Source organism: Diachasma alloeum, unplaced genomic scaffold (genome assembly GCF_001412515.2).
Source record: "Diachasma alloeum isolate Michigan unplaced genomic scaffold, Dall2.0 Dall_scaffold_00284, whole genome shotgun sequence".
NCBI classification, from domain to species: Eukaryota; Metazoa; Arthropoda; class Insecta; order Hymenoptera; family Braconidae; genus Diachasma; species Diachasma alloeum.
This window is the reverse complement of record NW_021680423.1, coordinates 692,311-714,055: the sequence shown is the minus strand read 5'-3', so window position 1 is coordinate 714,055 and position 21,745 is coordinate 692,311. Positions and strand designations below refer to the sequence as shown.

The window sequence follows — 21,745 nt, the reverse complement described above, 5'->3', positions numbered from 1 at the left end:
CCCAGTGTGAATATGCCTCCTGTACTGCAAAATAATCAAGGCATTACAGAGAGTGACATGAGTGAGCCACAAGTGAAAATAGATCTGCTTGCAGCGGCCACGGGTGCATAGAGTGGAATCGAGGATTCAGATGCTCCAAAAATCAGTGTTCCATCCCCTTCAGCCAGTTCTTTAGTGTCGAGACGAGTCTGAGAAAAACGTTGTGATTTCCGATTGTTCAGACAAGACGAGAAATGGTAAAATTAACTGCAGAACTTAAAGAGAGAAACTTTCGTTATAAGTGTTTGCTTAAAAAACAAAAACAAACACAGCAGAACTATACTCGTTGTTATAAGAAATTGGAAACAGTGAGAAAGCCTTCCAAGTGGCATTTTCTCTGTGACGTTTAAAGTTTAACTCTATTAAGAATCTTCTGTGTGTATAATCCTTTTGTTCACTATTTATTGGTTACTTAAACCTCGGCTAGTTTCGGCGGTGAGCTCACGGGGGATTCGCTCACTCGGAGGGATGTTGGACGAAGGATATAAAGGGTGAAGTTCTCAATAACCACTCGCGTACTTAATTTAAAAGGATGATGTATTAAGCTAGTTGTTGAGATACACCATAATGATCATCATGGGTTGGTATGAGGCGTTATTAAATGTGGAGGAGCTGGGATGTCCGTCCAGCTTTACTACCAATCAGAAAATTCGTCATAGCTCGTCAAGGGCCCAAGTTGCTTAGCTAAGTAGTCTCATGGTTTTCTGCACTAATATTGTCTTGTACCATAATTGACACAGACTAACACACTCAAACAGTTCAGGACACCTGAACTGGACTTGCACAAATCGTGGGACTGCTTACCATGATGTCCACATGACACCATGGGATTGCTGACCAATGTCTGGGTGACAGAAAAGAGAAATCACATTTCTCTTTCCCACCACCCAGCATTATATTATTATTTAATATAATTATTAACTAAATCGACGTATTGATCGATCCCAATACGTCACATCTCTCAAAATGGAAACGACTTAATCTTACTCAGAAGATGTTGATAAACATGCAGCTAAAGAATGTTGATAAGAAACCGAAGGTAATGTGCACCGAAGAGAGTTTATAATTTTATATCATCAGATTATGCGATCACTCCTTCCGTAGATGTCTTGAGATTATTATACACTTGCTAACAATGATGTATTTAATTATGCCCTTATTTTCACATTTTTATTGTAGCTTAGGTGGAATCAGACAGAAGGAAACGAGAAAAACGGTTGAACTGTGGGTGAGACAATTGAGTTGTCGATTTGTGGATTTTTTCAACTTCTTTTTTATTTAATAGATTGGCTGAATGCATCGCAGAATGCCTACTACTTAACTAAAAGCTTGGCTGAATGCATCACAGAATGAATACTATTGAATTACTTGTATTTAGCTTTACAGCATTATATTCTTTTTTACAAATCGATTTTATCATTTTCTCTCAGGACTCGGTGGTCCAAACCTTTTTTTATATTTTTTTTTAGAACTGTAAGTTATTTGATGGTAAACTATTGGATTTTATACCTCTCGATTGAAACCTGTGCTTTTACGTCCGCTAGTTGAATAAGTGGTTCTTCAAATATCGAATTAATATGGTTAAACACTTTTTTTTCGTCAAAACATGAATGATTGATAAATATTTCACGTCTTACTTGACAGGCTTCATCACTTCAATTCTAATTTTAGGTCATTACTCCGTGATTGCATTTTGTTATCCAATTTGACGAGCACAGATAAAACGAGGAGTCGTATGATGTCACCTTGTTACTTCTTTTTTTTACACTTTCATGCATTGTTTAGCATGCTATAATATTGTGAATCTTCCTCAAAAAGTTAACGTGACACGTAGAAAGAAACCACTAGGGAAATGTACCGTTTTCGCTTGATAATTCCGTTAAAATTCTATTATGCCACTCATGCCTGAAACCGGCTGGATTACACACTCGACGCTTCGCGTCTCGTGTCTAATTCAGCCGGTTTCAGGCTTCGTGACATAAAATTTTGTTCAGTACTTGTTGGGAAATTTCGTCCTTAACGTGTGTGGTTACATCACTCGCCTTCGGCTCATGCTGTAAACCCCACACACGTTAAAGACGAAATTGCCCCACACGTGCTGAAATATACTATTGAGTATTTCCCTCATAGCAATCTCGGCCAATAGGACGGCCGCGTTTGATGTCACGTGGTACATCCTACACGGTTTTATATCGGTAAAATTTAGTAAAACCATGGCACGTTGCTAAGGGAGAATAAACAAAATAATTGAAATGCCAAAGTGTAGGTTGTACCACATTGACATCAAATGCTGCCCTCCAGTGACCGAAATTCCGATGGAGGAAATACTCCTCCAAATAACCCTCGAGCTTCGAAATGCATCGGGTATTTCCCTCAACCTTCCCTGCATACAAACGATCGTGTCAAGTTTTGTAGGAAAATCCCCCGCACTTCGCGGTCGGGATTTTTAAACCTACAAAACTTGACACTCTCGTTTGTTTGCAACGAAGCTATCAGGAAATACCCAATCATTTTGAAGCTTTTGGGGTATTAAGGTAGATGTCCCAGTACCCGACTCTGTCCGAGTAGTTGAACGTTCGAGGAGCCGAACGGCTTCTTTCATTGATAATTAATTTTTTCCCGTGAAAAAACGTAATCTCTAAATTCCCGATGATAAATTTAGATTATAAGATCTTAGAAAACTACATTTTTCATCATTGGTGCTCCCGAAAACATTTTAATTCGATGGTTGAAGTTGGTACCCAATCAAGCCGCCATATTTAGTCCCATTTCTAGGGTTCAATGTCAACGAGTGACTACCGCATTAGTAGCCGTTTGTTTAATCATGTGAGTATTACAATATAAATTATTGGATGAATCAAGTTCTTAATAAGTTATATGTTCATGGAGAAATAAAAAAGTTGAAAAAAAAAATTATGCCAGAAATTGAAGAGTTAGTTATCGGGACATAGGTTAGGTACGTATGTCCGTGTAGCTGAGAGCAATTTTCCCACTGATTTTTCTGTTGCTGTCAATCAGTGATGTTCCATCAAGCTAAAAAATAATCTAGGAAAAGTGAGAGGAAAGACTCCGGAAGAAAGAGCTGAAGAAGGAACGAGAGGAAAAAGTGAAAATTGAAAGAATAATCAAGAAAGAGAAGAAGAAGAAAGAGGAAGCAGAGCTGAAGAAATCTCAGAAATCGACGAGAAAATCTCGAAGGAAGAGTATTACTGCTCTCGAGAAATGCACGAAGGAAGCAGGACATGCTGGGGCAAAAACAATAAAGAAAGAAATTTTGGAATCTGTAGAAGCGACGCATGGGGCTTGAAGAATTATTGTATCTTTGACAAACATAACCAAAAATGTTTTCATTCACGTAACTTTATGGTCTGATGATCCTGTGATCTTATTCGTACTCGTCATATGTTTAATAAAGGTAATATTGATAAAATATTAATAATATGTCACTTAACCTCAGAACAGGGAAGAGCGGTTCAAGTACTGGGACATGATGGGTTTAGGCACTGGGACAACAGAGTTCCTTGCGTTCAACTACTCGGACATAATTCTAGGAGTATAAATTTTCATATTTTCATGTTTTTTGGAGTATTTTTATACTTGAAAAAATGTTTTTCATGTCCAAGAAAGTTCATTGATCCTACAGAATGTCTGATTTCTGAGAAATAACATAACAATTTTGTTTTATGAATTTTTTTACTTCGACTCCAGCCTATAGGTTCAGCTACTGGGACATCTACCTTACAACTGAAAATTTTTCAGCCTTTAGGGGTGATTTTTTGCGCTCTATTTTTTTTCAATCACAAAATACAAGAGATGAAAATTGAAAAATCCATGCCCAACAATTTTTAGAGAAATAATCGCAACAGAATAAGTTGTATGGTGAAATAATAAAAATCTATTCACTTTTTTCGATCAAAGATTTCTTAAGAAATCACACGGGAAAATTGTATAATTTACAACAGAAATCGTCAATACATTAATAGAATTCCCAGTATGTTCTACCAGCATTTGAATAGAGTTTCAATCGAATATCAACAGACTTTCAATAGGATTCCAATGGAATTTTCTATCTTATTCGTTAGGTTTTCTATTGAATTATTTCATACGTGTATAACAATTCTTCATAAATTGAACGTAATTTTTGGTTTCTCATTTGTATAACTAGGGAAGAAGATACACTCGGTATGAAAAACTGATCGCGATTGCATCGTATAAGAAGTCAGCGTCGTCTTATCGATTAACTTCATCTAGATTTGTTCTCCCACAACGCACAGTTCTTTGGACTGTTCTACGTCACATTCCATGTTCAACTGGGCCCACAGAAATTGTGTTTCAGGAACTCAAATAGATGAGTGACCAGATGCCAGAAAATAAGAAGTATTGTTTCATAGTGTGGGATGAAGTCAAGCTTGAGCTCGAGACTCACTGCGATGGAATCGAAGATAAGATCATCGGCTTCGAAGACTGGAAATTCCGTCGAACTTCTCGTTTCGCTGATCACGGACTTGTATACATGCTGAGAAGAATTAATACTGGGTGGAAACTCCCAATATTTTTTGGATTCTGCGACTCATCGACAAAATCCACCATCTTGAGTGAATGCCTCGAAAATCTTGTGACAAAGGTAAAAGATGGTGGATTCCACATGATTGCCAGTGTGTGTGATCAGATGGCCACTAATATCGCTACAATTAAAGAATTCATCAAGGCAGGGAATGAAACACGTAAAAATAATCACTTAGATCCAGCTGGTAAGTAAATTCAAATTCAAATTCTTCCTTCAATTATTTTTTTAAACAATAGTCTCTCGTTTGACTAGAGTGTTTCGATCAGTGGCAAACCTGTACATTCGAAAATATTTCCCTCCCCATGGCATGGCCAGTGGGCTATCAACGCAACAGGGCACCCAGAAATTTTAATTACTTATAACAAAAAAAATGACATTGAGGATAATTTTCAGATTGGACATAGATTTTTTTCGTATTTCTCAAGATTCTTTCTAGATTTTGATCTCCATAACCTCGAATAGCTGATTTTCTTATGTATAATTTTCAAGCGTACTGCAGGTGCATACCACTGGCTTTCAAGTAAACGAGGAATCTGAGAGTGTGAGATGGAGTCTGCTTCGGAAATCAACTCAAAAGTGAGTTGTCTATGATTTGTAAACGCACTGCAAATCATACCAACTGACTAGCGAGTTGATGAAGCTTCAAACTTCAAAACGACCATTAAGGTCAAATAAAAGGATGAACACCGTCCGTTTGGAATGTAAAATTTATGACTGTTTTGTTACACTTTTATACGCGAACTTCGTGAGCCTCTTAACTTGAAGTCATTCCAACGGTTCATTCCAGCTTTTGTTTCATGTCATAATGTCACAGTAGCCCATTGAACAGGCTCACAGAACCCCACTCTTCACTATTGTGTGATAGTATGGGTGCGCACTAATACATTGAGGGGCTCCCCACTCCTCTCACACCGAACGATTCGGGACTTTCTCTGTTCAATGGGTTCAATGATGGGCCCCGTTGTTGAAACTTGGTAACATTCACCACTGAATTTTATTTGGAACTCAATGATGGGATCCAATTCTAAGTGTTTCGATATCTTATTGCGTGCAATGATCACAGTAACTTTTGTTCAACACAAGAACAATAGTATTATCTTGGAGAGAATGGATGAAAAACAACTGTCATTCCAACTAGCCTAGAATTGATAGTTGACAATTCATGATTCTTTCATCGTGTTGGTACAGGATTGTTATCGTTTTCATCAATAATCAGCAGTAATTTTATATCAATCAGAATACTCATAGAATAAGCTTCAGCTTAACAGATGAATTGCGTAATTCATAGCTGTCAAGGTCAGAAGTTGCCGAGCGGCAAGTAGATACGTATTTGTTTTATATCGAACGTTTATACTCGCCATCAATGAGTATCGCATGAAGGTTATAATTATGAACTTGAAATCGTGGTGGAATTCCGAAAGCTACCGGGTGCGGTGTAATTCGTGCGCCTAGGTGGTATAAAAAATGAGAGGGAAGTCGGGAGCAGTTTTAATCTGTCGGATAATGGTCGAGATTGCTGTGGAATGGAAACGGACCCTGGGCGATTGACCGGCGGTTTTGGGAGTTATGAATGTCTGTCAACTCTCAGTGCCGAAAACTCATGAGTTACTAATCATAACTCTGGACTCCCAAAGATATCAAGAGCTTTCAGTAGGACCTCGAGCAGAAATTTGAGCAGGTCTTGAACAAGTTTTCCGGCGTACCCTTCAACAAAACGTGAAAAGGGCCATTAAATGAAATTTTCAACAGGACATCCACCCTGGGTGTCAGCAGAACTTGAGGTTCAACTTTCGTCGAGATCTCGACGAAAGGTCATGAGTAATGAGTTTCGGAGTCTGAGGAAAGAGGGCATATATGGGTGACTTTTCTGATGTACTCTAGGTGACTTACGCAAGTGGGTTTAGATTTACCCTCAAGGTCACTTCCATTCATCACAAAGGTTATAAGAGTCTCGTTTTGAAGAGCGAGACATATTCGAGGTTCTGCATTTGAAGTTGCATAAATTTTAAATATAGAAAATTTTGGAATTGATGAATTTCAAAGTTGATTGATTTTAAAATTCATAGAAATCCGAGATAGAAAATTTCGAGTTGAAAAATTTCGAAGTTTTGAAGTTGTCAAGTTCTGATGTAGTGGAGTTGAATTGAGAAGTTCTAGAGTTGAAAATTTTTAAGTTAGAAGTTTCGAAGTTGTAGAGTTTTAAAGTGGAATAATTTAAAAATTTAAAGTTGAAGGAACTGGAAACTAGAAAGTTCGAACTAGAAACATTTGAAATTGTCAACTTCCAAAGATATCAAGTTTCGGAGTAGTTCACTATTTAAGTTATAAATTCTGAAGTTGGAAAATTTTCAAGCTGAGTAATTTCGAAGATATAAAGTTTGGACTCCCATTTTTTTTCCTTGCGATAAAAAAATTGAATAGAAGTCGGCTATGAGTTTCAATGTGGTAGATAATGGACGAGAAATCTCAAAAATGAAGACTGACCAAGGGCCATACATTGATTAGGGTAGAATTTCATGTTGAGCTATGGATTCATGTCTTGATTCTCAGCAAGGACCAGCAATGGTATAAGCAAGAGTTCCAGAAGGGGTTCCAGCTAATCCTTGAGCAAGATTCCATTTCGGACTTTCAACAAGAGATTGAGCAGCATGCAAGAGCTTCCGCAGGACTTCCAGCAGGATTTTTCAACTCAAACTTATATTCAAGATCCCGCTGAAAGTCCTACTGCAAACTCGTGATACATTTTAAATTCAAGCGTTATGAGTTTCGAAAAGGGAGAACTGAGACAGAGAGATTCGCAGAGCTTCAGAAACCCCATTAAATTTTAATTCGAACCAGAGATTTTTGTCCATGTTCAAACCAATCATTGACAAAATAAATTAAATTGGCGTTGAGACTGAATCATTAACTGCTTCAGTGTCCAATGCGTCACTTATTAATCTTCTTTCGTGAAAGACATTTCTACCACTCAGGCCCTTCCCGTAAGAATTGCTCATCCCCACTCCACCTCCTAAATAGTGAGTAAATCTGACTTACACGAAAGAAGGATAGTCGATCAAAAATCTGAAGTTGAGAGGTTTTGAAGTTACGAGATTTTGAAATTGAGATTTTAAAGTCAAAAGATTTTGAAGTTGAGAGATTTGAAAATTAAGAGATTCTGAAGCTGGGAAATTTTCAAGTCGGAAGATTTTGCAGCTGGTAGATTTCAAAGTCGGAAGATTTTGATGTTTCAAAAGTTGTTCAAAGTTGTATAGTTTTGAAGTGGGGAAAATTTCGAAGTTGGGAATACTAGGAAAGTGGGAAAAATTTCGAAGTTCGGAAAACTAGGGAAGTGGGGAAATTTGAAGTGGGAAAAATTTAAGGTGGGAAGAAATTGAAGTAAGGAGAATTCAATGTGAGGAGGTATTCGAAGTAGGAAAAATTTGAAGTAAAATCAAGTTGAAATGGACGTATTTTGAAGGGGGTTATTTTAAAGTGTGCGAATCCTGAGATGAGTGAAATTGAAGCAGATTAATCTGAAGTGAAATAATTTGAAGCGAGCGAATTTGAAGTGGGTGAAGTCGAAGTAGGGGAAATTGGAGTGGGTGGACTTGAAGTGGGCGAGATAGAAGCGGGGAGAGTCGAAGTGGAGAAAAAATTGAAATGGAGGAGATTTGAAGTGTGGAAAATTTTGAAGTCGGGAAAGTTTGAAGTAGGGAAAATTTACAGTCGGGAAAGTTCAAAGTCGGAAAAGTTTGAAGTGGGTAAAGTTTGAGGTGGATAAAAATTGAACTGAGCAAAAATGAAAGGGGTAAAAATTGAAATGGATAAAGAGTTAAAGTGAGTAAAATTAAGTGGTGAGCATTGAAGTGGACAGCCATAAAGTGGTGAAAATTGAAGCGGGTAACATTGAAGTGGTAAGAGTGGAACTGGGCAGGATTCAAATGGTTATGTTTGAAGTAGGCGAAATTGAAGTGGTTAGATTTGAAGTGGGCCAAATTGAAGTGGGTAAACATTGAGTAGATTTGGAGGTAACGAGCATGAGCCGAAGGTGAGAGAAGGCAAAAAACCACTTTTTCCATGAGTATCGAAATATACTATTCTAGCTCATATGATTTCAGCCATCGCCTTCGGCTCGACTCATATTTGCCAGAAAACTTTGTTTCGGGCTATAGTAATGAAAAATACTATCTGCCATGGCCGATGATATTGGAGAACGGGAATGGTTGGTGGTCTTCTGTAAGAATAAACAAATAGATGTAATACCAACGAGGGACTTACGAACCGATGAAGCAGAGGAGATGATGCGAGTTGAGAATGAAAATATTGGCCAGTAAACGCAATTCTAGAGCAGTGTGGTAAGGCTGACACGAGAATTCTATATATTGACTGATATTAAAGCGAAAATGAATCAAACAGCTTCTCTAGGTGACAGTGAGAATAATTAGGCGAATCAATGTTTTTTGAAATATCTGTAATCTGGATAAAATCCTATTGGATGAGCCATGCCTGATGAGTACCAGAAAATACACAAACTCTAAAAATACCCTCTTGATAAATGAAGATGCTGTCGGTCGATATAATGACAATAAAGATGATGGGGATGAAGAAGTGAGTGGAACCGGGGATGGAAAGGAGGTGAAAAACCTAACGATAATCATGTTGTAACGATGGTGCTGGAAAAGGACAAAGTAGATAATACCGTACGGGGGAGAAAAATCAGGAATCTACCTGAGAAAAATACAAAAAAACTGAAAAACCAACTAAAAGAGAAAGGGCTATAAACATAACAAAGTCATTAGTTCCTGCGGCAAAAGATAGTTTAAAGGGAAAGCCACAGAAGAAACCTGAAGAAACAGCGCAGTTAGATCATGAAGAAAGGGTCAAGGCTAAAGAGCAAAAAAGTAAGAATGTACAGAAAATGTCAAGAAAAGAGAAGTTGGAGGAATTTTTAAGACCAATAGATAAGGGCGTGGAAGGAATCGTAGGAGGGACTAACAAACAGAAATCATCAAGAAAAACGAACATACAGACTATCATGATGAAGTCTGATGATGAGAGCAAGGAAGAAGATGATAATAAAAGAAAATTAACAAAATTTTATATCTTATTAAACATTTTATGGTTCCCCGCAATAACACCATCTAAGTCGGAGTAATTTAGTAAGAAGCCTAGTATAACGGGAATCAATCACTCATCGGGCTATCCAAAGTCACTGCATAGTTTCAAATTTATCGCAGATAGAACAAACATAAATAGTTAAATACAAATCTCTCAAAAATCCTCATTTTATTTTGTATAGACAGACCAGCTTTTTAAAAAAGAGCGTCAATATTTGAGAAACTGTGAAACACAAAATTTAATTGACACTTCACCCATAGTCCTTTATGGCTGAGTTCTGATTCTGGACGGGAATCCTATTTGAGTTAAAAATCGCTTTTCACTGATCGTCAACAGATTATTCGAATACAAACTCCTGTGAACTTTCAAAGTCAAAGCCCCATGCATTTAAAATTTCCATTTGTTGTTCGTTGATTCGAAAATTAAGGAACCGTGAGAAAAATATTTTTTATTGGTTATTTGTCGAAATACACGATTACTATTTCTTAACCGTTCAAAACAGTGTAGCAAAAGGGATTATGAACTTGATTCGCGATAGAACAATGTATATTTTCAGGATGTGAATGCTTGAATTTTTTATTGTTATTTTACATCGCTTCGACTCGGTTAAGTATATTACGACGATGATCAACCCTTTGAATGGTCAGATCTCACGATTCTACCCGACCGGGATTTGAACTCGGACCTTGCGCACGTGAGGTAACGATCTTACTCACTGCGCCAGGCGCTCGACCTACTGTCGAATTCAAAATTGTCGATAATTCTTTTTAAAAAAATCTCCGAGAATTGAACCAAAAGCTTTTCGAAAGTATAACTATGAAGGAGGACTGCGTACGTGTGTCGCGGAAAACTGGGTGCAGCGTCCTCCATGCCAAAAAAGGGTACTGAAGCCCACAGCGATGAATGCTTCTCACCGAGCGGTCCCTTTGATTTTCCGGTAAGAGAAGAAAAACTAATAATAATCCTTCTGATTTTTCTTTAATAACGAGAAGTATTGAATTTCGATAATTGAATTTTTCCCTATTTTTACATGCAAACATCACTTGCCTATTGTTAGTAGCAGTCATTATAAACTTTGCGGTGCCTTCTACCACCTAGTTTTAACCCCTTTCACTTATTTTCATTCTGTTTATGAAAATTAATTTCTCGAAAAAATTTTGTTTTCTCTGGAATGATTTCTAGATAGTTATGCTTCCGAGAACTTTTTGGTTCCATTCTCGGAGATTTTTTTTTAACCAGTTATCGTCTTTCAAAGAGTAGCCTTAAATTTTGAATCCGACAGTAAATGCTTGAATTGACGAATAGTTACAGTCGGTCAAATAATAATTCTCAATATAATGATGAATGGCTTTTATGGAATGGAGCTATTCCACGTCGATTGTATATTCTTCGTATCTAAAGAATTTGATTTTTACCTGAAAAAGCAAAGACCGAGGGAAAAATTTCCTGTTATATAGGGGAGAGTCGGGCGCAATGGGACGTGTTGAGATGTATAATACAAAAACATCTCAAAGGTTTATTTCTATTGATGTTTAGAAAAGATTACGAAACGTCCCATTTTGCCCGACTCTCCCCTAGACCATATTTACTTGGAAGAAGCAAAAGATTTTCAATGGCTTAAATGTTAGAATGTTTGCGCTCCACGGAACTCGAATAAATTCTCATTTATCACTATCGTTTCGCGTTAGACGATGAATATATTATATGTTACAACATTGGAAATGCATTTAAAAAATCATGAAAAAAATAAATACTTGAAGATTGACGATTTTCCTACGCGATTTGAATGAGTTCATTTGCGATAAAATCATACTGGAGTACAAGAATATTTTAAGGCATACGTCGATCCTTGCTTGTGTCACGTGAGTTGAGATGCTTAGGAGAATTAAGCGATTAAAAAAAAAATTACTTGTCTGAAGTAAATATGTTTCAGATATGAGATTTTTTTTCTCAGTGTATGCTACATTTATAAATAGTGATACGCCTGCTACATTCATAGTGATACGCCTGGTGATTTCTCTCTGGCAGTATGAGTGTAGTTTCGAATTTCTATTATTTATTTTATATATTCCTTTATTTTTCAGTCTACTAGGCTGGTGAATGTTCAAAAGGAAAAATAAATCATTAATAACCTGCGTACGTTCTGACTTATTAATTTACAAAGAGAAGGCATGTTATCAATGACTAAGTTATTTACTCGTGTAAAATATGTTTACACTAGTGAATACTTTTCAATTCTAAAAACGTTATCACGTACGGAAAATTCTGTTGAATTTCTACTAGTTCTTTGAGAAACTTCGCAATTTTTTATGCGTCTTTTCAATGTCTTGATATTTTCTAGAAAATTGATGGAATTTTTTTATAAAAGTCCAATAGAATTTCCTAGTAAATGCGCTAGGTTTTTCTATTGAATTTTTCATGCCACGAACCTGAAAATATTTATGTTGTCATGAATTAATACAGATCAAAGGAATATTCCACTTCATTCAACTAGCCGTTTTGTTACAATTTGCATCGTAGGCCGGGTTGAGGATCACTCCATTTTCAATGATGCTAGCTTTGATTGGCATTATATACTCAGCTCGTTCCTCATTTATAATGGATGTTACCTCTGGGTTATCAAGTATTGTCACATGATTTCCATCTAGAGTGTGACACTGCAAATTCCCGCTGGTTACCTGAACAATATTAATTCAACCAATTAACAAGCATCCTATACAGAGTGTTTCACAACTCAAGGAAAAAATTCGGTGGGTAACTCGGGGGAGGGGGCAGCGTGGGCGGGGATGGAGACGAAAAGACGAAAAAAAATTTACTTCCGAAATTGCAGGTGAAAGCCGAAGTCGCTTTTCCCTGATAGAGAAATCATAGATCGCTGTATATTTAAGACCGAGGTATGAAGGTCCTTTGTTATGAAAGATGAAGAAATATAAATTGATTGCATCGACGCTTAAAATGATAATTCTGCTCAAAATAACCCATAGAAAATAATCAGCAAAAAGTTATGAGGTAAAAATTATTGATCGCTGTGCCGTGAAAATTTGCAGAAAAAATGGTAGAATGTGTCCGTCTGTTTCAGACTTTACCATCAAAAACTTACAAATTTTAGTTTGTTTGCAAACAAAATTCATTAGAAAGGAGGAAACTTATCCTTTGCTTCATATTCTATTCTTGATTGTAAATAAAAAATTCCTGAAATACAATTTCACTCTCCGATTGCCGTTAAATTGTGCAGCAACTTTTCATGTGATTGTTTTTCTTTGTGTATTCTCCTCAAATTCTGGGACATCCTATATAAATTTCTGATAATAAATTATCAATGAAGTTACCTTTCTGAGGCCATAATCTGCAGGTAAATTCTTCAAAGTCTCATGAGTCGGTTTCAGAAGAGTGATTGGAGATCTCAAACAGGGAAGACTAGAAATATCGTAATTATCAAGTGCCAGTAATCGATTATAAATGCAGGTACAAATTTTTCTTTGTTGCTCAGCTGAAATTCCCAGAGTGTCAGCTGGTGCACGTGCCATGAAGACATCCAATTTTTGTTCCCAAGATTTACACTTCTTGAGATCCATCAACAATCCTCTACTGACCTCGGGCAGAGCGGTATCAGCCATGCCGACGAGAACATTTGTCTGGAGCGCATCACTGTTCTCTGCCAGTAATTGCTGATCTTTGATGGCTTTCATGTAAAGTGGAGCACCATCAATGAGGATTATTTTGCCACAGCAACTTCTGGCCTCCAATTTTCTCATCAATTCAATGGCAACAAGTGATCCATACGAGTATCCAACAATAACAAAGTGTTTTCTCCCTCGGTTTTTCTTCAAGATGTACTGAAAATATCAGGTTGAATAAAGTTACTAATTTTTTTTAGGTTTTTCGAAATGATAGATTTTTGAGTGAAATTCAGGACTCACAGGCAACAATTGTTCTGCCATATCTGAAATTGAACGATACTCTGTGCCCATATTATTCAATTGTAAACAAGTAGCAGGAGCCATAATGTTCCCAGCAAGATTCATGAATACAGCGCCGCAACCTTCAAGTCCTGGAATGAAGAATACCTTCTGCCCTCCACTCTCTTGTTTCGTAGGCAACTTTAGACAAGTTTCTTTCATTCCTTCTTCATCTCCAAGCAGTCTAATAAGGAACTTCATCCCCATGAGTGTCTTTTCCTCTGTCACTTCCGTAGTCGCTTTTTTCAGCTCGCTATCCATCGAGTTCATGCTTATCAATTTGGAAAAATTCAGGCCACGAATATCCTGCGCAGTTAAGAAAATCTCAAACTCACGCTCCAATGTTTGCTTGATCTCCACAGTCATCATAGAGTCCATCCCAAGTTCAGCTAATGATGTATGATGGCCAACCGCCTTCAGGTCCTTGAGACCCATGATATTAAGTACAGTATCAACGACATTAAGAGCACCAGTATTACCAGCTCTCTTTTCAGCAACCACCATGCTTGCAACGATTGGAGAACTCTGATTGAGGAAACCATCAAGTTCATGAAGACAGGATGTTATCCTCTGCTGAAGGGTGCCTCCAATCACAAGGTCTTTATCGTTATCCTGCATATCTGCAACGAGACCGACGTCCCCAATAGCTCCCCACTGGATTGCAAGTGCTGGAAGGCCCTCAGCAGCTCGTCTCTCACAGATTCTCTCCATAACTGAGTTGGACATACCATAGTTTGTTTGCCCTACATTCCCACGCCCACAGGATACTGAAGAGAAGACGACAAAATGTCGAAGTTCTGGACACAATATTCTAGAAAATTGATCAAGATTCCTTGTACTCCAAGCCTTGGCCTTGAAGGACTCTTCAAATGAATTTACTGTTTGATTCTCCAAAAGACTATCTTTAAGAATAACTGCGAGATTATAGATTGCATCTACTGGAGCCTGTTTCGATGCTATCGAAAGGATCTCTTCGCAATCCTTTTTATTTGAAGCCTCCTTCCCAGTGATAATAGTGACTTTAACACCGTAATTCTTCCACAGCTTAATTCGTATTCGTTGGTACCCACTTTTGATACCTGAACGAGATGTTAGGACCAAGTATTTAGCACCACGGAATATCAGCCAATCGGCTAACTCCAGACCGAAACCACCGAGACCCCCCAGAATGATATAGGAATGGTCTTTCCGACAATAGTATCGTGGAAAGGCTGAGATTTTCTCTCCTAGATTAATTTCATCTTGAATTTTGAGGACCACCTGGAAATTAAAAGATTGTCGTTTACTTCAATTTCCTTAGTAATGAGTATTTTTCTTCCGAATGGAATAAGCTTTATAATCTTTGATTTTGACGATCTTCCAATTTTGCATGGAAATGATGTAGAATATTATGAAACGTGAAGATCTGATGTTTTTAGAAAATGAATGTATATACGTCCAGATGTCTGGAAGAATTTTTCGGAAACAATTTTGATAAAACTTCACAAAACAAGCAGGCGACCGACCCTATTCGACAGAAGACTTGTGACACCACACTGTTATGTCAAAAGTCTTCATTTTTCTGCTACCAATTACATTGGTTATAAGCTTCCGAAGGGAAGAAGTGCATCGTCTATTTTTTATTTTTATTATTTCAACCGTAGTATATAAAATCATTTCGTCCTCTTAAAAATTTCATATGTAAAATTATGTGGTTTTACTCCGATTCAATTATTTCTCTCGATTTCATTCGTATTTTCCAAAACAGACTGATCTGTGCTGATGAATACACGTCCCATTCGAATTCAAAAAAATCATTCTCATTCCAGATGGTATTCCATAGTGCAACTTTTCTTCTTTCATATGGAATAGCGTTCCGAATTTGGATCAACTATTGAAATCAAATTATAGTTCGATAAGACATATGTTTTTTTCTTTCAATCAAATACTCAAAACAATTATCTAACTAACTTCATCCCTCGGGAATCGATTCGTAAGAAGCTCAATTACATCTTCGTCGTAAATTAATATTTTCACTAATTTCGATCTTGTTCCGAAATATCCGTTGAAAAGGACTAAAGCATAAAATCTTGTCCCATTAATATTCTGCACTCCAATATTGGCAAACACCATGCCTGTCAATCTATAAAAAATTATCGTTGTAAAAATACTATCTCATGTTATCATTTTGGAGCTTTGGATGGAGGTCATCGAGACAAGTATTTAAAAAAAAAAAAAATTTAATCCCTCGAGAAGTAAAGGAGTTATTGGCCAAAATGGGTTTCCACAAAAAATTGAATATCTCGCGAACCGCTCGGTCGATTTTGCCCATTCAAAATACCATTCGTCTATGTCATGAAAGCTACGAACATACCAAATTTCAAGTCAACAACAACCTTTTTTATCGAGTTATCGCGCGCACAACGTTTTTCGCAAAAAAACAGATTAACGGCAATATCTCTAGACTCAACAGCGATTGTTCGATATATTATGGGTGCTTCAGATGGAGGTCATTGGGACGAGTATTTCAAAAAAAAAAAAAATTTAATCCCTCGAATAGTTAAGGAGATATTTGCCAAAATGGATTTCTACAAAAAATTGAATATCTCGCGAACCGCTCGGTCGATTTTGCCCATTCAAAATACCATCCATCTATGTCATAAAAGCTACAAGCATACCAAATTTCAAATCGATATTAACATTTTTTATCGAGTTATCGCGCGCACAACGTTTTTCACAAAAAAACCGATTAACGGCAATATTCCTAGACTCAGCAGTGATTGGTCTATGTATTATGAATGATTCAGGTAGAGATCATCGAGACGAATATTTTGAAAAAAAAAAGTTGAAATCGGTGCATTTATTGAGGAGATATAGCTGAAAAACGAAATTTAAACAATTGGCAATATCTCAGGAACTACTGGACCGATTGAGCCCAAATGGAGCCACAAAGTGGGGCTTATTCATAGCTATCATCAGTAAAAATTTCAAGTTTTTATCTGCGAATTTCACCGTATTTATGTTAAAATTTCTAAAAATAAACCCCCAAAACAGCCATTCTGCACATACATACGTACAGACGCAACCTCAAAAACATCATTTTTTCACGTTTCATGACATTCTAGATCATTTGCAATGAAAATTAGAAAATCGAAAAATCGACCAAAAATAATGCTTCCCTTCGGAAGCAAAAAGAACCAAAGTTGAAGCTAAAAATCTGCCATTTCGTCACATAATTGGTATTACTTTGAAGCACTTCTGGGTGCAATTTCAGCTTAGTCGGCAAGTAGTTTCCGAAATACAACAATTTCTCAAAAATCTTTTTTTCCTCATTATCTAGAAAACTACGTTTCTGAATTTAATTTTTAACGTCAAAATATTCCTTGTAATAATATCTATGAAATGAAATCTCAATATTGCTATGTAACTGGGACGAGTTTAGTAATAATCGGCATTTTTCGTTTTTATGAGGAAATCGTTCTATGCACGATAACCCGAAAAAATTTAAATATTGACATTTGGTGATATTGTAGCGCGTATGATATTACAGAATGGGATTGTCGGTGCGAAATCGGACAAGTGGTTTAGAAGATTAATAAAATAACTTTTTGTGAAACACGGTTTTGTTCAATATCTCCCAAACTGGTCCAACTAATTTAATTTTTTTCGCAAAATATTCGTCTGGTCGCCCTATATCAAGATCAATCAAAACATGAATATTCGTGCATACCAAATTTTCGAAATATTCGCGTTTTTCTAATTTTTGCAATGGACAGTTAATGTGTTCTTCCATACTATGCACAAAACTTCTAATAATCATCTCAGGTTCTGGCTACTAATTAGTATTATTGAGTGACACTTGTGTATAAAATTTTGTGTTCATCGATTCAATACATCCTTTTATAGGGCAATTCATCCAAAAATTTGTTTTTCTAAAAGTCACACATCGTCATTTACGATGGTGAGGTTTCGTTTACAGCTTGCCCATGGTAATCCTACTCGAGATTCGTGAACGGAGGAGCATTCACCGACGAATCTGTCTTTACACAACTCGAGAATGAGCTCCCAGAATGACTTGAAAAGTACTATAATAAAAATTTATGTTCTTTTCTATTTTATAGTATAGAATATTTGATGAAATAACAATGAAAATGGGAATTGGCGTGAAAAAATAAAAAATGAAAAACATTTTTCCGAGGAACAATTTTCAGGGGAACAATTGTCCTCTAACCGTTGGTAGAGATCTATTTGGAAGTTTATTACCAATGGAATTGGTAGTGGGAGATAGAAAAAAGACTAATAACTCATAAAGTACCGCTAACATGGCTGCTGCCGAATAGGCTCGACACCTTGCTTGTATTTTTTACGTACCTTTCCAATGTGTTTCCCAGCAGCCATATACCTAAAAGCAAGTTCGATTTGATTCCTCGGGAAAACGGTAGCATTGAATGGTTTAATGGCACCCTCATCCAGTATTTTTTGCATGAGTTGATGAAGTTCTTCCCTCTTCTCTACAGGAGCCTCAAATACCTTGTCTACCAATATCCCATAGAAACTAATCCCCTTCATGAAAGCAGAAATTCCTATAGGAGTATTATTGGCCATATCAAACTTTCCAATCTCCAAAAACTTTCCCCCTTCAGCTAGACATCTAACCGAAGCCTGGAGCTTATCTTCAGCAAGCGAATTGAGAACAATATCAACACCTACCCCATTCGTTTGAGTCATCACCATTTGCTCAAAACTAGTGTCTCTAGAATTACCAATGCGATCTTCAGGAATCTGGGGGAAGGTTTTCCGGATGAATGTTCGCTTTTCCGCAGTACCAACAGTCGTAAAGATTTCACATCCAGTAGAAATTGCAAGATGAATAGCTGCTTGTCCAACACCACCAGATCCAGCATGAATGAGAACCCTATCTCCCTTCTTCATCTTTCCACGGAGGAATAGAGAATAGCAACAAGTAGCATACACACATGGAACAGTGGCTGCCTCCTCCAGAGTCCAAGAATCAGGCACAGGCCAGGTGAGATTCGGATCATGAATCAATAGATTAGTCATAGCATAAGAATTAATGATACCCATGACCCTGGAACCACTAGTCGTTATCCCAGCATACTCAAATCCGAGAAGACACTCTGCTGCACTCCTAGTCTTCACAAAAACATCAGCATTCAGTTTCCCAGTAGCTATCATGACGTCCTTAAAGTTAATCGGTGAATAGACGACTTTAATGAGATCAGAATCTACGAAGTTTGGTCTGATTGGTCCTTCCATCCATCGAAATGAACTGAGGTCACCTTTTATGAGCTGATTCGCCCATACATGGTGGAGGAGACGTGGTGTAGGAGCTAGAAGGGGAAGATGTCTGTATGATCCCCAAATGTCTCCTGGTCTCAGAACATTGACTGCAAGATCTAGCTTCATTTGGTCAGCATACAAAGACTCTGAGAGTGAGAAGCCTGGCGCCTTTGAGTCCTGAATCAATACTGCTCGGACTAGTCCTCCACCAGGCTCCCTTCGAAGACAGTTGACGAGACCCAAAAGACCATTCTCAAACGTTTTATCTCCTACCAGCAGAATTCTAGACGATCCTGACATCTCATGCTCAGTTTCTGCCTTCACGGCTGTTTTCAACTTGTCAAGCCAAGAGAACTCTTCATTGTTAACCTGAATGATGATAATATCCCTGGGGATTTTATCGATTTTCCGAAGGAGAATGAACCTGCACCTATCAACGATTCTTTCGAAAATCATATGCAGACCGTGTTTCTTCGATGTTAACCTGATGTTTTCTGGCGATGAGGACTCGAGTGCGAGGATGAAGGTACCATCTCTTAGGGTTGAGAGGTAGTGAATCAAAGTGGCATTTTTTTGAGGTAGCAGGAGATCGCGACCAGCTAAGAGCAGAGCGTTGGTTTCTGATGTTAATTTTTTGGCCTCTATAATATTGATGTTTTGGGGTAGTGCTGTCTCAAAGAGATTCTCTGCTGTGACTATATTCACGTCTGATTGGATCATGGGGAGATCTGCCAGAGTTTCTGCTATATGAACAGAGAAAAGCTCTTCAGAATGATATTTCTCTCCTGCCTCCAGTAGCTCTAAGGTCTTGACTTTGATGTTGGGGTGATTCTCTAAAGAGAGATGTACCGCCAAACGAATCGCTTCTCTCAGAGAAATTTTTGATTCCAAATCTCTGTGAGGAATGAAACTATAGGTCTCCAAGACTGGTTCACCTGGTGGTTTCCTCCGAGATATTGAACTTGCTTGTAACCCGCGTATTTGAATTCCTCCAGAAGTGATAATGTCGTGTTTTCTGTTCACATGGACTTTCAGTTCTATTCAACAATTCAAAAAGTGATATTTATAACACTGGAAGATTTGGATCATCACTTTCATGATTTCTTACGTGGGAAAAATTTAATAAAAAATCTATCGTTGTTGTCGTTCGGGAATCCTATTTGAAATTCTAATTTCTTCCTTCTATTACTCTTTTAAATTCCCCGGATGTTCCTTCTTTTTTTCACAGAATAATTTAATAATAGAATATTCAATAGGAAAAAATCAATACGTTTTGTTTTCTTTAGTATGAATTATTCAGTTGAGAATTTTTCCGATAGAAAAAATTATGGAAACATATTAATTTGACGCAGTTGGATATTTCATTATATATTTCGAAGAAGGCGTTGAGTTTTCAATGGAAATTGCAAAAAAAAAGGCATTTTCCAATAGAATAAGCGGAAGAACATAATTTTTTACTGATTTTTTTGAATACGTATTTTACCTTGTTCATCGTATGGCATCGATCGAATCTGTCGAGAATGTTCCTTCGTATCAATCACGAGTTTCTGAATTTTCGTAGGCACCAGCAGATTTCTTGTGTCGAGCCCCAGAAGCATCATCTGTAGCATGTTGTCCATGAACGCCACCCAGTTGCTATTCCAACGGATTGTCCCTTTGGTACCATCCAACGTGGCACTCTTAATAGCTCTGAATAGTCCAGAGTACTGGTATCCACGTAATCTGAACTCCTTGTATACGTCCTTAGTTTCCAGCTCTTCAGGTTGATCTTCATTTGGAATGGGTATTTTCAGTTGCTCCGATTGGGCATCTACTGTAGAACGCACAACTCCAATGACCACTGCTACGCCACCTTCGATTACTTCAAATCTCCCTGTTCCTGTAATCAATGAGAATATAGACGCATTATCTCTATTATAAAATTTCAAATCGATTTTTATCGATATAAAATGGTGATAAGGAAGCGAAATGATGATAAGGGTCAGACATCAATGAGGACTTTTCAATAGAAGATGACACATACACCATAAGGGCATTGCCGAACAGTACCCAGATGTCGCATGGAGAAGTAACCCATCGAAGAACGGGGTAACGTTCAATCCTTCACACGCACGATTCATACCGAAAATTTGTCATGATTAAACTCTTTTCGTAACTTTAAGCTTAACCGTCTAATAACTAAATTCCTTATGGTATGCGTTTATACAGAAGTCAACTGATGTTCTTCAGTTGATTTTATTCAATCAACTTACAAGTTTTCATCATAAATATATTGTTGGTTCTTATGAATGTGACTGTGATGACGGAGAAGGAATGTTACGTGACAGCTCATCCGCAGACATATCATCTTGATGACAACAATAACATTCAATGCCAATTGCAACCAAACAAAGATGTAGGGGCATTCGTAAGTTTCATGCCAGCTGCATTCCATTAACGAATCCTGGTTAATACTAAGTGCTACTAAGGCTTAATATTAATGCCTTATAATACGCATTTGAATTGAATTTTGAATACTTTTGTTTGATCAATTTTTAAAGATTATCAATGACTTATGAGGGAAGCCGCCGGTTGTGAAAAACTTTTACATCGACGTGAGCATTCATAATACTGAATGAGTTATCTCAAAGCGGGTTGAATTCATTAATGCGACTCAGTGGATTTACCCCAACTTTTCTACATCCTCACCACCATCACTATCGAAAATAGGGTAGAGAACGAATTGACCCGGCATTAAGTGTGATGTAACAAGAGAGAGAGAGAGAGAGAGAGAGAGAGAGAGAGAGAGAGAGAGAGAGAG

At 37.3% G+C, this 21,745-nt stretch overlaps 1 protein-coding gene across 1 annotated transcript in view; it reads right to left on the bottom strand.

Annotated features, from left to right (window-relative positions):
* Positions 1 to 11,885: 11,885 nt before the first annotated feature.
* Positions 11,886 to 21,745, bottom strand: part of LOC107038445 (fatty acid synthase) — a 27,092-nt gene continuing 17,232 nt past the window's right edge. The window contains exons 6-10 of the mRNA XM_015257540.2: positions 20,429 to 20,824; positions 18,016 to 19,982; positions 13,627 to 14,925; positions 13,036 to 13,542; positions 11,886 to 12,384 (exon numbers count right to left, since the gene is read on the bottom strand). Coding sequence (XP_015113026.1) covers positions 12,193 to 12,384; positions 13,036 to 13,542; positions 13,627 to 14,925; positions 18,016 to 19,982; positions 20,429 to 20,824 — 4,361 coding nt within the window. The 3' untranslated portion in view covers positions 11,886 to 12,192. The remainder of the gene's footprint in view (positions 12,385 to 13,035; positions 13,543 to 13,626; positions 14,926 to 18,015; positions 19,983 to 20,428; positions 20,825 to 21,745) is intronic.